This window comes from Lonchura striata, chromosome 6, assembly GCF_046129695.1.
Source record: "Lonchura striata isolate bLonStr1 chromosome 6, bLonStr1.mat, whole genome shotgun sequence".
NCBI lineage: Eukaryota > Metazoa > Chordata > Aves > Passeriformes > Estrildidae > Lonchura > Lonchura striata.
This window is the reverse complement of record NC_134608.1, coordinates 31,038,131-31,053,092: the sequence shown is the minus strand read 5'-3', so window position 1 is coordinate 31,053,092 and position 14,962 is coordinate 31,038,131. Positions and strand designations below refer to the sequence as shown.

At 36.2% G+C, this 14,962-nt stretch overlaps 1 protein-coding gene across 1 annotated transcript in view; it reads left to right on the top strand.

The window, feature by feature from the left end:
• RASGRP1 (RAS guanyl releasing protein 1) overlaps nucleotides 1-14,962 on the top strand; it is a 38,442-nt gene that overhangs the window by 19,468 nt on the left and 4,012 nt on the right. The window contains exons 6-16 of the mRNA XM_021539291.3: nucleotides 761-914; nucleotides 4,016-4,189; nucleotides 4,964-5,080; nucleotides 6,773-7,048; nucleotides 8,207-8,287; nucleotides 8,939-9,043; nucleotides 10,069-10,178; nucleotides 10,827-10,971; nucleotides 11,662-11,698; nucleotides 12,269-12,415; nucleotides 13,624-13,997. Coding sequence (XP_021394966.2) covers nucleotides 761-914; nucleotides 4,016-4,189; nucleotides 4,964-5,080; nucleotides 6,773-7,048; nucleotides 8,207-8,287; nucleotides 8,939-9,043; nucleotides 10,069-10,178; nucleotides 10,827-10,971; nucleotides 11,662-11,698; nucleotides 12,269-12,415; nucleotides 13,624-13,997 — 1,720 coding nt within the window. The remainder of the gene's footprint in view (nucleotides 1-760; nucleotides 915-4,015; nucleotides 4,190-4,963; nucleotides 5,081-6,772; nucleotides 7,049-8,206; nucleotides 8,288-8,938; nucleotides 9,044-10,068; nucleotides 10,179-10,826; nucleotides 10,972-11,661; nucleotides 11,699-12,268; nucleotides 12,416-13,623; nucleotides 13,998-14,962) is intronic.

Below are 14,962 nucleotides of genomic sequence, written 5' to 3'. Positions count from 1 at the left end.
TGAAAAAAGTATAAAATTTGATTGTATAACAGATGAGGTAAAAAAAGTGTGTTTATATTTTAGTAACAAAGGTAAGTGAGGATATAGTTTATTATGTTGTCAGACTCTTGATATTGTTTAGATGACTTTGGTTATAAAATACTTGTTGTGACAGGAATAAATCCTAGAGTTGTACATCACATAGTTCTTTCTTGGGAAGACATGTTTGCCCAATGAGATAGTTCTGTGGAACAGTACAACTGACAAAACAAGTGTCAATTTGTACTTTGGAAATGCACAGGCTAAAGCAGAGCAGAATTTAGCTTACATTTTGGATCTGGTTATGAAAGAGGATATTTAGCATTTCAAATTGAAATAAATTTTATTACTCTATGGGTTAATAGCAAAGCGAGACAGTTCATACTCAGAGGTTGCTCAAGGAAATCGAAGGATTATTAAATGGAGGAGCACTGGATGTGTTTGGTGAAGGCAAAGTTACTGCTATTCTGAAAATGTAGAACTGATTGCAGAAATTATATAGGCTCTCATGATGTTTAGTAAGACAGCTGTATTGTACTTAAAGTCCTACATCAATACAATAAAGACAAGCAATAATATTTTGTCATATAATCTTTAATGCATGAAAGCAGTTTGCTGTTTTGAAATTCAAATAATTCACTTTTTACTGTAGTAAGGCATGAAAACAATGTTACCTCTGACTTAGGAAATGAGGAAAATTTTGCTCTTCAGTAAATAACTTGGAGTAATTGTGTTTTAAAAGAAGTTCCAGGGATTGGTCTAGAAAGCTGACACAGCGTGTAAAGGCCAACACCAGTAAGAAACGGAAAGTGTCACTTCTTTTTGATCACCTTGAGCCAGAAGAGCTGTCAGACCACCTTACCTATCTTGAGTTTAAGTCTTTCAGAAGAATATCAGTAAGTTATTTAAATTTTATTTATTTACATAATTATTTATTTATATTAAGCAAATATGGGAAAGACACAGGAAATATGGCAGAGAGGTAGGTAGTAGTACAAGATTAACTCTGCCATACAGGATGTTGGACATGCTGAGTCTGTTTCCAGACTCTTTTATTTTACTAGTATTGAAGGTGGACAGTGTAACTTAGATTCTGAGTAACTACCCTTCTGCTGCAACCATGTGGGAGTGAGAGAATGAACCTCAACTGTGGGAGAGCTGGGGCGAGATCACTTGGAAGGAAGAGGAGAAAACCTTCCAAAGAAGTTTGGGATGTCATTGGGCACAAGAACAGGCAGCATCAGTTGACTCAAATCAGTAATCAGGCTGAAATGGGATGAAGGAAACTTGGAATATTCTCCTGGGGTGCTAACTTCTGTAGTGAACAGTGCAGCAATCCTGTGCAGTGATTAAGGGACTGCACTGAAGATGGCCACTGGACTCTGCTTGCCTTTTTGATTGTGCATAGCAAAGACCAGAGATAAGAAAGCACTTTAGAAAATGCCATTTTTAATGCAAGGGGGTTAAACTTATTTTATTATACAAGCTTTCATATACAAAAACAATTCTAAAGGATTTACCTAAGATATTTTTTTCTTTCCTTTGATTTATTTTCTCAGTAATGTTTGTAGCTGCTAAGATGCAAACTTCCCTATGCACCTTGGCTTCACTTGCATCATTGTATGCTACAGCATTGCCTCTTTTCAAACCTGATACAGTTTGCATATGGAAAAGTGAATGTTAGGGACCAAAATCTAGGAGGGTTGCAAAATCTGTGTGATAATAAGACTGAAAGCAAAGGGTTTTTTCCAGTGTTGTGGTTTTATTTTTGGTTTTGGGTTTGTTTTTTTTTTTTTTTTTTGCTGTTGCATGTTATTTAGTTGTTTTTGGTGGTTTTTTTGGTAACACTACAATATGAAGCTGAACCTATGCAAGAAAAGGGGCTCTCACTAGATGGTGGAAGATTTCACAGTCATGTTTTCATGTACTTGGTTTTGAGTTGCCAGTAAGTGACAATGTGTTTTGTGTTAAACTCAAAAAGCTGTGGAACTGAAGTCATGCAGAGATTGCTGCCTGTAGGCAGTAATAATATGCAAAGCTTATATAACGTACCATTTTCAAAAACCTCTGTGCAGATGTAAGGTAATTAATGAGTATAACAAGTATGTTTTTAGTCAGAGTGTCAGGTGTGTCATGCAGTTCCAACAGTTACATATGTGTATGCATTTTATGTGCAGGGTACCTGCATATGTTTTTGTATAAATTGAGCTTGCCAAGACTTCAGGTCAGAAAGTAATATGTAATTAATAATTAGTTATATTAATTAAATCTTTGCAGAATATGTTCATGATGTGCTAGGCCACAGAATCCTTTCATTATTCTAATATGGTATCATACACCATGAGAAAGATTGAAAATGACCAGCTGTGTTATTAGTCCCTAGAATAACTATTTAAAGGCTTGGGCATTTAGAAGTCAGAAGGGAATATTTGATTGTATACACAGCATACAGGAAAGTCTTCCATGAGATCCCATCCATCTTGCAGCAAATTAAAATGCAAGGAGTGGTGTTCACAGAGTAATGACTGGAGGCATGCTGGTGCTTGGAAAGTATTTTAATCTCTAGTCAAAAAGTACAGGGAGGCCACAATCTTTTGTAAGAATCTGGGTTCTGGATTCCTGTTGAAGCTCTTAAGTTAGTCATCACAATAACAGACTCTTGCAATATTTAAATACCTAAACTACTTTAGCATATCTGCCACTAACAAGCTTGTTATAGTTGACCTCAATAAATTTGTGTACCACAATTAATTCAAAACTTTCAAGAGGCACTTTAGAGATTAATTTCCTCAGCATTAAAAAAAAAAATCCTAAGGAGATGACTGCTGAGAAAAAAAAAAATATATTCATAGTTGTACTGAAACTGCTATGAAGTTCATAATTATGTAGTCAGGTACTTAAAAATTATCTATCTGTATATAGTAGTTGCTTAAATTTCAAAAAATCCAGCCAAAAGCTGGCTGGGTTCAAAATTCAAAGAGTAATTGTAATGTAAGTACTACGTAATCTCAGAGACAGCTCTACTTATTACTAATATTTCTTCAATCTTTAATTTAATGAGGACAAACCTAGGGATGTCTGCTGTCATCTGCTTTTAAAGTGCTAATAATTCTTATTAAACAGATGGAAAAAAATTTATAAAGTTCTAAGAAGGTGAGAGAGGGAGAGTGAGAAACAAACAACAGCCTGACCTTTGCTTAAAGATCAATGCTATTCCACATATTCCTGTGGAAAAGAGTGTATGTCTCTTACAGCTATGAGTGTTTTTGGTAAGATGTTAGTGACCATAGTAAAGAATGGATGTAAAAATCCATTGTAACAATTTCTGATGATTCAAATTCTTGTGGACTTATGCCAATGGATAAATCAACAGAATGGATAAAAATTGCAAATGATTTCTTCTCTTTAATCTTAATGGCTTAAAAAAGAACTGAATTGCAGGTATCTACTGAAAATTTTTACATTGCCTTGATCAAATAAGAGAATCTCACAAGTGGTATTAAAAGCATTAAGGAATCTGCAGCCCTCACTCTTAATGGTCTTATCTCAGTTTTGTATTACTCCTATTGAGCTTGCTTTTTGTATTGATGTAGCTTAATTCAGAAGTGTGCCCCAGCTACAGAATACATAAACTGAACACTTAAATTATTACTGAGTTAATAGATTATAATTTAAGTTCTGTTAAACCTTCTAAACAGAAGTCAATGAATCTATGAAGCCACTGAGGCTGGGAGAAAAGCCCCAGTTCTACTCCTCCTAGGATTTATAAGAGCCAAGACTTCTGAGATATGGCAAAAAAAACCTTTCAGTTAATTCAGTTAGTGGAAGCCCCTGCTTTGAACTTAACAAAGCTTTTACAAAGGGAAGATTTCAGTTTTATGGATAGTTCAGGTATAAAAGATATAGTTTACATTTCATTTGCAAAGCCTCTGTCCACACACAGATCATGAGGCATATGAAACTACATGAATTTTCATTTAAGCTTCTTTTGTTTAAGTTCTCAGATTATCAGAACTACATTGTGAATAGTTGTGTGAAAGAGAACCCAACAATGGAAAGATCGATTTCTCTTTGCAATGGTATCTCTCAGTGGGTGCAGCTAATGGTGCTCAGCAGACCAACACCACAGCTTCGGGCTGAAGTGTTCATCAAGTTTATTCATGTTGCACAGGTCAGTTAAAATCTAGCATGTTTGGTGTTTATCTTTCTCTGATGCAGCCCTTTTTTCTGCTTTCCCCATCCTACTACTAGGGTGAGCTGGGAGTGTTGGCAGTGGTCTCCTGGTTCATGCACGCCACATCTGCATTTGTGTGAGTGTGCTTCTTACCAAGTGTTCAGATATTACAGCGTCACAGCACCAGGACTTCCTCATGTTCATTCTGAAGAAATTATTTCACTGTAAGACTAGGCTTGCTTTTGAATCAGCATATGAGATTCCCAGCTGTGGCTGTGAAGCTTTCCAAAGCATGAGCAACTCTCACAGCTTTGGCTGTAATTAGAAGCATTCCACCAGAAACACCTTTCTGTGTAAATGGAGAACTACGGTCCACTTGTATTTTTTGCATACTAATTCAACTGCAGTCATAACCAAGATAATAGGCAGTGTTGCTTACGTGTGGTAGACTGTGGAAAGAGAGGGAAGTACTGAAGAGGTACTTTGAAGACTTACTGTATCTGAAAATTTCGTATTTGATTTAATAACAGTAGAGTAAGTTCATGTTATACCCAGTAAAAGCACAACTTAGCACCAAAATGCAAATGGCACAAACTTGTAAGACTTTGGACAAAGACAATAGAAGAACTTAAAATTAGGTGTGCACAACAATCTGAACCTTTAAATTATACCGGGTTTTTTTTTTGTTGTTTGTTTGTTTGTTTTTGTTGTTGTTGGTTTTTTGTTGTTGTTTTGGTTTTTGTCTTTTTTTTTTTTTCAATATGAACACAGAAGCTCCACCAGCTGCAGAATTTCAACACATTAATGGCAGTGATAGGAGGTCTCTGTCACAGTTCCATTTCCAGGCTCAAGGAAACAAGCTCATGTGTTCCTCATGATGTAATTAAGGTTAGTATTGCTTCTTTAAGTTTTATAAATAATTGAACCTTTACCTTTTTTTGTCACTGCACACACTAGAAGTTACCCTACTTCGTTGGATAAGATGGAAAGACAGAACAAAAATTTCTTTGGTTTTGAAGGGTTTTTATTTATTATTTAATCTCTACATCATCAGTTACTCCTACACTTCTTGCAATCCCACCTTTCCTCAAGATTTGTATAGATTCTCTAAGTTCTCTTCTTTAGTCTCAGATGTGATGAGCTGCATTTTAATTTACATGCAGTAGTTCAGAATAATATTCAAACATGAAAACAGAATTGGATCCTAGAACAGTTGAAAAAAAACTATTGTCTTCTGTAGTAACATGGATCATCCTTAATCTGTAAAATGCTAGCATAGAGCTCTGCACTTTGAGTGAAAGGACTGATTTTGTTCTTCTGATCTTTCCATTTGACAGGTTTTATTTAATTTAGACTTGAACAAATTTAGCCACATAGTATGGTGGACTGTTAGGAATCTTAATTTCCAGTTAAATTCTTGTGAAATACCAATGAAAGCTATTAAAAAAGGGAAGGAAAGCATATATTTTTAGCGATACTTCTTAAGCATTCATGTCGCTTCTTAAGAGACTTGTTAAAAGAGTAAGATACTTCTTTTTGGGCCAGAAAGAGTCTATGAAGGTATCTAATGAGCCTGTTTTGATCACAGTATGATCAACCTAAATGAACAGTGCATACTTGGAGTAAGGACCTGGAAGTGTGACCTGCCACTGGAAATGGTTACAGCTATCGGGATCTATAAAATCAGTTAGAAAGCTAATTTTAGAAACATGTTTTTCAAATTTTCTCATTTTAAGGACTGCATGTGTGCACATCATTTGAATAACTTTTTGTTTCAAGAAATTGTATACAGGTGCTAATAGAAAGCAGGTAATAAAAGGCTGGTAATTATTGACTTGAAAACACACTTCGAGGTTTAACTACATCAAACAGTAAAGGCTACAAATGGAGAACTTTGACAGGAATTTCCCAGAGAAAACATTAGTCCATTGATTTTATTATGTTAATGAGTCAACTTTGTACCTGTGTAATTTTAAAAAAGGGAAATATTTATACTGCTAGACTGAAGATTAATTTGGCCTTTAAAAAGCCCAAGATAACTGTTTCTAATTAATTTCCATGCAAAAAATTTTTCTTAAAAAGACAGGTATGCTGCCTTGAACCATAGTATGAACTTCTGATCACACCATGATGGGATCATGGCACAGCACAGGGTTTCACTGCCAGGACCTCTCCAGCAGTTCCAGCTGGTCTCCAGAAAGTCAGAGAATGCATTCCACATTTTAATGTGAAGATGGCTGCTTTTATGAATGTCAGAGAGCTTGTGCTATGCTTACACATTGACTGCATACAGACCCCCCTGATTAAAGGGAATCATATTTCTTTTCATTTGAATAAATGGAGAGTGTAAGGAGACCAGCATTATCGATTAGGCTATATATTAACCATCTATAATAACATATTAGTACCTAATTTATGGGTATAGAAATTCTAGAATGCCTAGATTTCATTCAAAGTTTTAAATTTTTTTCAAGAGTTGTGAGTAAATTCCTTAACAATAACATGGGAAGTTCTTGTGCTGTATGACAAAAACAGAAACCGTAACCAGTGCTGATATTTTTGTTTTCTTCTTATTTTTAGGTGTTTAATGAAATGACAGAATTGCTTTCGTCTTACAGAAATTATGATAGTTACCGACGTGCCTATAACGAGTGCAGTAACTTTAAGATCCCAATCCTTGGAGTCCACCTGAAAGACCTGATATCCCTTTATGAGGGCATGCCAGACTACTTGGAGGACAAAAAAATTAATGTATACAAACTATATTCTCTCTATAACCACATAGATGAGCTGATACAACTCCAGGAAATGCCACTTCCCCTAGAGGCTAATATGGACCTTGTTCACTTGCTTACAGTGAGTGTGTTAGATATGATAAATACATCCAATTAAAAATGTCATATACCTATCAAATAACTAAATAGAGAATCCAATTAATTAATTCATTATGAATACGTAAGGTTGTAATTTTTTTTCCCCCAAAGGGGAAACGTACAGGAATAGAAGAGAAAAGACTGGTGATGATTTATGTGGTAGCAAGGGTAGAGGTGCCAGTTCAGCAGTATGTGTCAATTTTTTTCTATAAGGGAAGGAAATGTTCATTTCTGCTTCACTGTACTGTCAGTAAGGAAGATTCCTTGTGTTGACAACAAAATCACACAAAAGTTCAGTTCCTCAAGATACTGCATTTCTAACCAAGTCTGTTCTGGTACTTAAGAAACTGTCTGACATAAACGTTAGTCAAATACAGTAGATCCCAGTCCTGTCTAGTCAGTCCTATGCTACTAAAAGAATTATACTACCTAGGACATTGTTAGAAGTATAGTTTTGGGTTCTCCTAGTAATTTAACCTTCTATTAAAAGAGTAAATCTTCCTTTCTTGTTTCTCAGTTTTGTTTGGCCTTAACAAGTATCTCATCTTGGAAAAACCAGATACTCCACTTCCACTTTCTGGTTACAAGCCCTGTTTCAGGAAGAAGCTAATAGATAAATATGCTTATGTGCCTGAGGTTATTTGTTATGTCTGGGAGCACCTTTGTGTGTGATAAAGCACACATACCCAGAAATTCAGCTATGTGAAATGGTGAACTTCTTCTTCCTGCTGTTTAAGTGTTTTGTTTGAAATTATTCTAAATATTTTTTCCTTCTAAAAAATGTTTTATAAAAGCAGCTATTACAAATATGTAGAACTTTGATCATAATTTCATGCAGGAATATGTGACAGGATATATTAAAAATATATTAATATTAATATGTTAAAATTCAATATTAATTGAAATTGCAGGAGCTTCTGAACTCCAAATACTCCATGTTTCAGGTTTCCAAATAATGGCAATAACAGTCTGTAATGTAGAATTGGACACATTTCAAATCACTGTGAACACCTGTGCAGCTCAATTTCATTTTTTTTCTAGATGTAATCTAAATTAAGAAGAAATGCACCAAAAAATCCAGCAGCAAATTTCTAAAGTAGTAGTGACCATTCTGGGATTAAACTAATGTGTTTGTTTTCAGCTGTCCCTTGATCTTTACTACACAGAAGATGAAATTTATGAACTTTCATATGCACGAGAGCCACGAAGTCACCGAGCTGCTGTAAGGGCTTTTACAGATTCTTAAAAAAAGGAGGGCTTTTATGAGTGATTATATTTTAAAACCAGGATTTTTTAAAAGAAATTTTTATCTCCTGTATTCAATTTATTATTTTATTTTATTATATGCTAAATTGAAAACACTTTAGATTTGTAGATTGAGTGAAATCTATTAAAGCACAAATTGTTGGTTTCATGATGAAGTCTAAGATAGAATATATGGCAGAGTTTACACCCTATCAGGTTTTATAATATGAACACAAAGACAAATGAAGTTGCTGTATAGAGACATGACATCAGTCTTAATCTTGCCAGTTGATACTTTTTTCAACTTTATTCAAATGGAGAATTCTTATATGATTCAAATGATGAAATCCATGAGTGTTATGTGGTAGTTTTGTTATGGTTTTATTAATATGGAAAAGATGGTGATTTTACAGGGCTGTCAGTGAACTGTGACAATTTAAGGAATGACTGCTCTTTTGAACAATTTAAGAAAGAGCATAAGCACCATGTAATTATCAAAAAAACTATGTTGGGTCCAGCAGGTAATTTCTGCAATCCTGTGTCACATAGTCTACTGTCACAAATGCAAGAAGTGTAATACTGAAAATCTTTCCATGTGGTACTAATGTGGTACTTCGATCTTTTTCAGCCTATGACACCTTCCAAACCACCAGTAGTTGCAGACTGGGCCTCAGGAGTGGCCCCAAAACCTGATCCAAAAACCATCAGCAAACATGTTCAGAGGATGGTAGATGTAAGTAAGGTTGGCCAGTGCACTTCATATTATGGTAAATGTTTATAGCCTTAATGTCATGGTATGAGAAAATACCAGGATGGGACTTTTGTCCTCACAAACAGATACTTTTGCCTACCTGTAAATAGCAGCAGCAGCAGCAGCTGTGAGGCAGAGATGGAAATTCCTTCAGTTGGTAAAGGGCCAGCAGGAGGTGTGAATACTGGTTTGTGTACTTGCAGAGTCACTCTTTCAGGGAGACAGGGAGTCCATTTCTACCAGGGAACATCCTGTTACTGATGCAACATCATGTTACTGGATGCAGTCTGACAGGAGGTCTCTCAGTGGCTTTCTTATAAGCAGCAATTGTTCTTTTTTTTTTTTTTTTTTTGGGTCCTCTGCTTTATGGGAAACTACTAAGTAATGTGATTGATTCCAAAACTGATAGAGGTAGAGATGTAAATAGTTCATCTTTCTTTGCCTGCTTCATGCCTTTCCTTTCTAAGCACTTATAATATTGTGAGGCATCCTTTGATACACGCTGTTTTGGAATATATTTCTAAATTTATTCTGGGTGTGCTCCTTGCCTTGTGGCCAGTGACAAACAGTAATACATTCCACAAGTGGAAACAGGTGTCTGCCTGACAATTCTATAACCGATTTTCTCATAACACTGACCTGATAAAATAAGCTAGGCAGCTACACTGATTTGGCTACAGAAATGACCATTGAGAGCACTAATTGAGTGCATTAGTATGAGTTGTATGTGTGGGCCTGGACAGAGTGGTCTTAAAGCAGAAGTAAAAAACAGCTGTCATTGTGTTGCGAAGCTTTTAGTCCAGCCTGTGTTGACTTATGTTTTGCTGCAAATCAAGAAATCATAATGCTTTTTTAGTCTCAAGCAAAAAATGCAATTAGACTGTTGCACTGTTTAATAGACACTGGGAAGAGATGGGAGATGAAATCCATAAATAATGTAGGAGGCTTTCTAAAGTGGCAATTCAGACCATCCTCATTATAAACTATTATGCTATTCCCTCGTGCAGTCTGTCTTCAAAAATTATGACCATGATCAGGACGGATACATCTCCCAGGAAGAATTTGAAAAGATTGCTGCCAGTTTCCCTTTCTCATTTTGTGTAATGGCTAAGGACTGGTGAGTACCTGCTTATCAGCTTTGTAGTATCTGCTTTGGAAGATATTGAAGGAGTTTTATGTTTAAATTGTATTGTATCATTAGGGTGTTAAAAGCATCCTCTTCAGGCACAGACAGAAGTGAAAACATCACTGACAAAAGCATCTTCAAAATGTGTTGTGAATGACATCTTCATTGGGCTTACAGCAGTGGTGTCCAAGCTCATTTAGAAGGAAAAACAGACAATAGAAAAATAACCATTTTTCAAATTATATCCAGTATATACTGCTAAATAATTTTCCTATGATAAAGCTGTCCCTTAAAAATAGAGAATTGGCAAATGTGTATTTTGATAAAATCAGGAACATTTTTCTTAACATATTAGAGTATGGAAAAGTACAGTAGTGATTTGTCAGAGGTTTACTATGAAGTAGTTTTGAGGTTGCATCACATATGCAGATATTCAATTTATTCTGTCAGTCTGCAGTTTAAATGTGTAGATAAGCTTCTGTATACTTTCTAAACAATTGGCAAGATCACTGAGATAATTTTAGGTTTTTTGTGCATTAAACTACTGCTGTTATAAAATGTGAAGAAAAAGATGTTTCATTCTCCTTATGCATTTAACAAAATCTGTGTCTCACAAACAACTTTTCTTGTTTCTTCCAGGGAAGGTCTGATTAGTAGAGATGAAATAACAGCTTACTTCATGAGGGCTAGCTCAATCTATTCCAAATTAGGACTTGGCTTTGCTCACAACTTCCAAGAGACCACTTACTTAAGGCCCACTTTTTGTGACAACTGTGCTGGATTTGTAAGCTTACTTTTTAGTAAATTATGTTAACTTTCTTTGGAATTATGCCTTTTTTATCCCAAAATTGCCTTGTGTCATATACAGAAATGGATCTATATAAAACATCAGTGAACACTAGACTTCTGCCTCTGTATATGTTTAAGGTACCCTTTACTCCCCTCTTGGCAGTGCCAGTATGTTTAAACATGGTTCATACTTTATGGGGTTTGGTTATGTCACCAAGTCAGGCAAGACTTCCAAATGCAGAGCCTTCCACTCCTTGGGGCTGCTAGAATTCAAGTCCTGACACAGGCATTGCATGCCTCTGCCTGTGGCACAGAAGGTTTAATAAAACTGACTGTCCTCCAATCTTCTGTTCAGCTGAGATAAGACAAGGGTGCTGAGAGAACTTCCCATCTACTCCAGCTCCACAGCTTCTCGAGGAACTGCCACATCTGATGATGTGTTCAGTAGACTAGCTCAAGATATTTTGTTTGTCATTGAGACACATAAAATATTCTATTTACCTTATGCTAAAGGGGTAAATAGTTCTATTTTGGCATTATGATTAGAAGTGTAGGGAAACAAGGTATTCTGCAAGTGCTCAGATCTTAGAAAAGAGTGGAGCTTTTAGTGTTTTTTTTATCTGGGGGTATCAAACATGCAGAGAAATATATTAATATGTAGGCTTTTTGTTTGTTTGAATTTCAGCTATGGGGAGTCATTAAACAAGGATACAGATGCAAAGGTAAAGTACTTTATACTTCGTTAATTTTAATCCATAATTGATAGGGAATAACAAAAACCTGTGATCATCCTGAGATCTGTGGATATATCTGCTGATCCATCTGAGGTCCTCCCAGGGAGGACAAGACTGATTCAAGAATAGTATGACAGAAGAAATGCAGAGATGAAGGAGCTTGTTACTGACAACTCTAATGCTTTGCAAGACATGACTGAATTCAGAGGGTTTGGGAACAGACCCTTGGACACAAACATCACCATTCTGTGAATATTGTGCAGCACATTCCTAACATCTACTTTTCAGTTTTCTTCCTCATACAGGTATCAGCTTTCTCTGCAGCTCCTACAGTCAAAACACTTTTGTGACTGACTGGTGCCATTTTGTACTTTCATAATGAAAAGGAGTTTTAGGCATGTATAGCAAAGGGATGTTGTTTTACAGATGTATGTTGTTACAGGTAATACACGTAGAGAACACCAAAGAAGGCAAGCAGCCAGGAAGGCAGTAGTGTCAGAGCTACCTTAGATGCTGCACCAGAGGCACTGAATCACATAAACATTGTTTTGTTTACAGACTGTGGGATGAACTGTCACAAGCAATGCAAAGACCTGGTTGTGATAGAGTGCAAGAGAAGACCCAAAACTTCAGTTGCAGACAGCAGCCCAACATCTGCTCTTGCTTCAAGCCTCTGCCCAGTAGGAGTTAAAGAACAATTCCCTGGTGAGAAAAGATCAAAATATGTAGATGAACTTTCCTTTCTTCGCTTCTTTTTATTTTAAAACTTGTACAGCATCCTTTTAGGTTTTTGAGTTAACTGCAGTGTTTTATCTGCATATAAATTAGAAACAGGTGTATATTAGCTTGTATCAAGTAACACTATTTCTGCTCTACACTAAGGATGGACTCCCTTTCCAGGAGATCTCTTGTTACACTTCACAATGTATGGTGCACAAATTCCACCAAAAAAAGAGGAAATCTTCTGCCAGACTCTTATAATAACTAGATGCTATGTGACATAAAGAGCTAACAGGCTTCCTTAACTCTCTCACCTTGTGACAAGCAAGTCTTGATTTTTAGCAAGTTGTAAAATTGACTACTGCACTGTTACAATTCTGACTCAGATTTTAATGTGGAGTTTATAAAACCAGTTTTCCTATGTATCAGTGTGCTAGGAAAACAAACAGCTAATTGTCTTTATTTTTTTCACTTCAGTAGCTGAATCTCTTAACTTCTGTCCATCTGTCCATCTTCCACAGAATTGGAAATTAAAAACCTATACCTCTCTGTTCTTTTCACCTTATATCAAACAAACTGCATAAAATTTTCTTACTGTTTATTACTGTGTAGGCTTTCAAAGAAGGAATGTTGTCCTTGAAAAACACCAGATTACTTCTGTTGTTATTTTGATTTTCATGTTCCAACTCTTTGTATATGAACTTTCTTAGAATTTCTTTCCTGCTTTTTGCCTGTATTTAATGTTCTTCAAATCTGCTTCCTGCCACTTCAATTATCAAATCTTTTGTGTTACATTTAAGACTCATACTGCTGGATTCCACCTTAGGCTTCCTATTAGCACACATGCAGAGCTCAGTACAGCCCATTTCTCTTGATAATATATGCATCTCTGTGGCTGTGTCTGAAATGACTGCAGCACTACATAATAACCACCTCTTAACCAAGCTGACCTTGATGCCACACCTGTTTTCCTCTTACTGATGCATATTTGTCTTACTGAGACAGGGGCTGAGTTGTTTCAAGGGACACAACATTGAGAAACTTGTAATGACAGCTATATTGGAGAGCAATGAATGTAAAAGTCAGTAAGGAATAAATGTTTTATTTATTAAGATCATGTTTAATTAACACACCTCCTGTTTTTCCTTTTCTGGGAGAAGATCTTGCCTTAATTTACCATATGTATTTTAAAGGACAAGAAGAAGGATCATTCACCTTTCCTAATGGAGAAGTAGTGGAGCACAGTGAAGACAGCAAGGATAGAACCATTATGCTCATGAGTTCCTCAGCTCAGAAAATCTCAGTGAGACTGAAACCAGCTGTGATTCATAAAAGTACACAGACTGATCCTGTACTGCTGGCTGGTGATGTATCTCGTAAGCGGAGAGAGAAGAAAGAACAGAGGTTGCCAGAAAATCCTTATCTCCAGGCAGCCCCAGCATCCGCGTTTCCAAGCCCAATCCTAGGCCGCAGAAAGGCATTTGTTAAATGGGAAAACAAGGACTCCAGCCAGAAAATGAAGGAGGAGCATCACAGCTGTAAACCCTCATACCAGGAACTTGAGCAGGTACAAATTCTGTTTTGCACAACAGTGTGGTCAAGTGGTTGATGTGTGGGGGAGTGGCTGGGTGGAAATGTGTCATTTTAATCACTCCAGTGATTGCCAATTTAATTGCAATTAAACAATCCATGAATGGCATGATAAACTTTAACTTCCAGCAATGCTTCATTTAAATGATAAATTTTAGTGCTAGTGCAGGGCTTTGAAGATACTATGATCACACTTGATCCCTGTCAGTTCTAGAATGTGAACATAATCCGATCACTCAGGACAGAATGTTACTTCATAAAATGAGGAACATAGTTCTGAATTTCTTCCTGATTTTAGTGGCCTCTGCTCCCCCAAGTGACAGACTATATGGGGCTGAGAGGGTAGGGAGCTCTGCTTTTGTTCAGCTGGTAAGTGTAAGCACCACCAAGAAATTTTGCTGTGAACAAACATGATGCTTCTTGCTAGATTTCACCTGCATCAGCCCCATTGTCTCAGGTTACTCTAAAGTGTTCTGACAAAATAGCTATTCATAAGACTGTGTCACCTCAAACATGGCCCAAATTCAGGTTTGTACCAACACCTCTCCAGACAGATTAAAGAGACTGTTACAATTTCAAAGGTGCAACTAATGGACAGATCCAGCTATAATTGAGACGATTACCATTCCAAAGGTGTAACTAATGGGTGGATCCAGCTATAATTATGAGGAACAAAGTCTTATTTTAATACTTTTTACTCAATATTTATCACTGTTCTGTGAAGATCACAGGACCACACTCTAATCTTTGAATGATGATTACCACTTTCAAAATATCCCTTGGTGCTGATAAAGTGAATTCATGTTTTATCAAAGATGAATGGTTTATTAACACCAAGATTAAGACAATCTTCCAGTACAAACCACTTCCCTTTCAATCAACAGTATATTCAATACAACAAGGATGTGAAGCATGGATGTAACTTGTAAAAATGCATTCTTT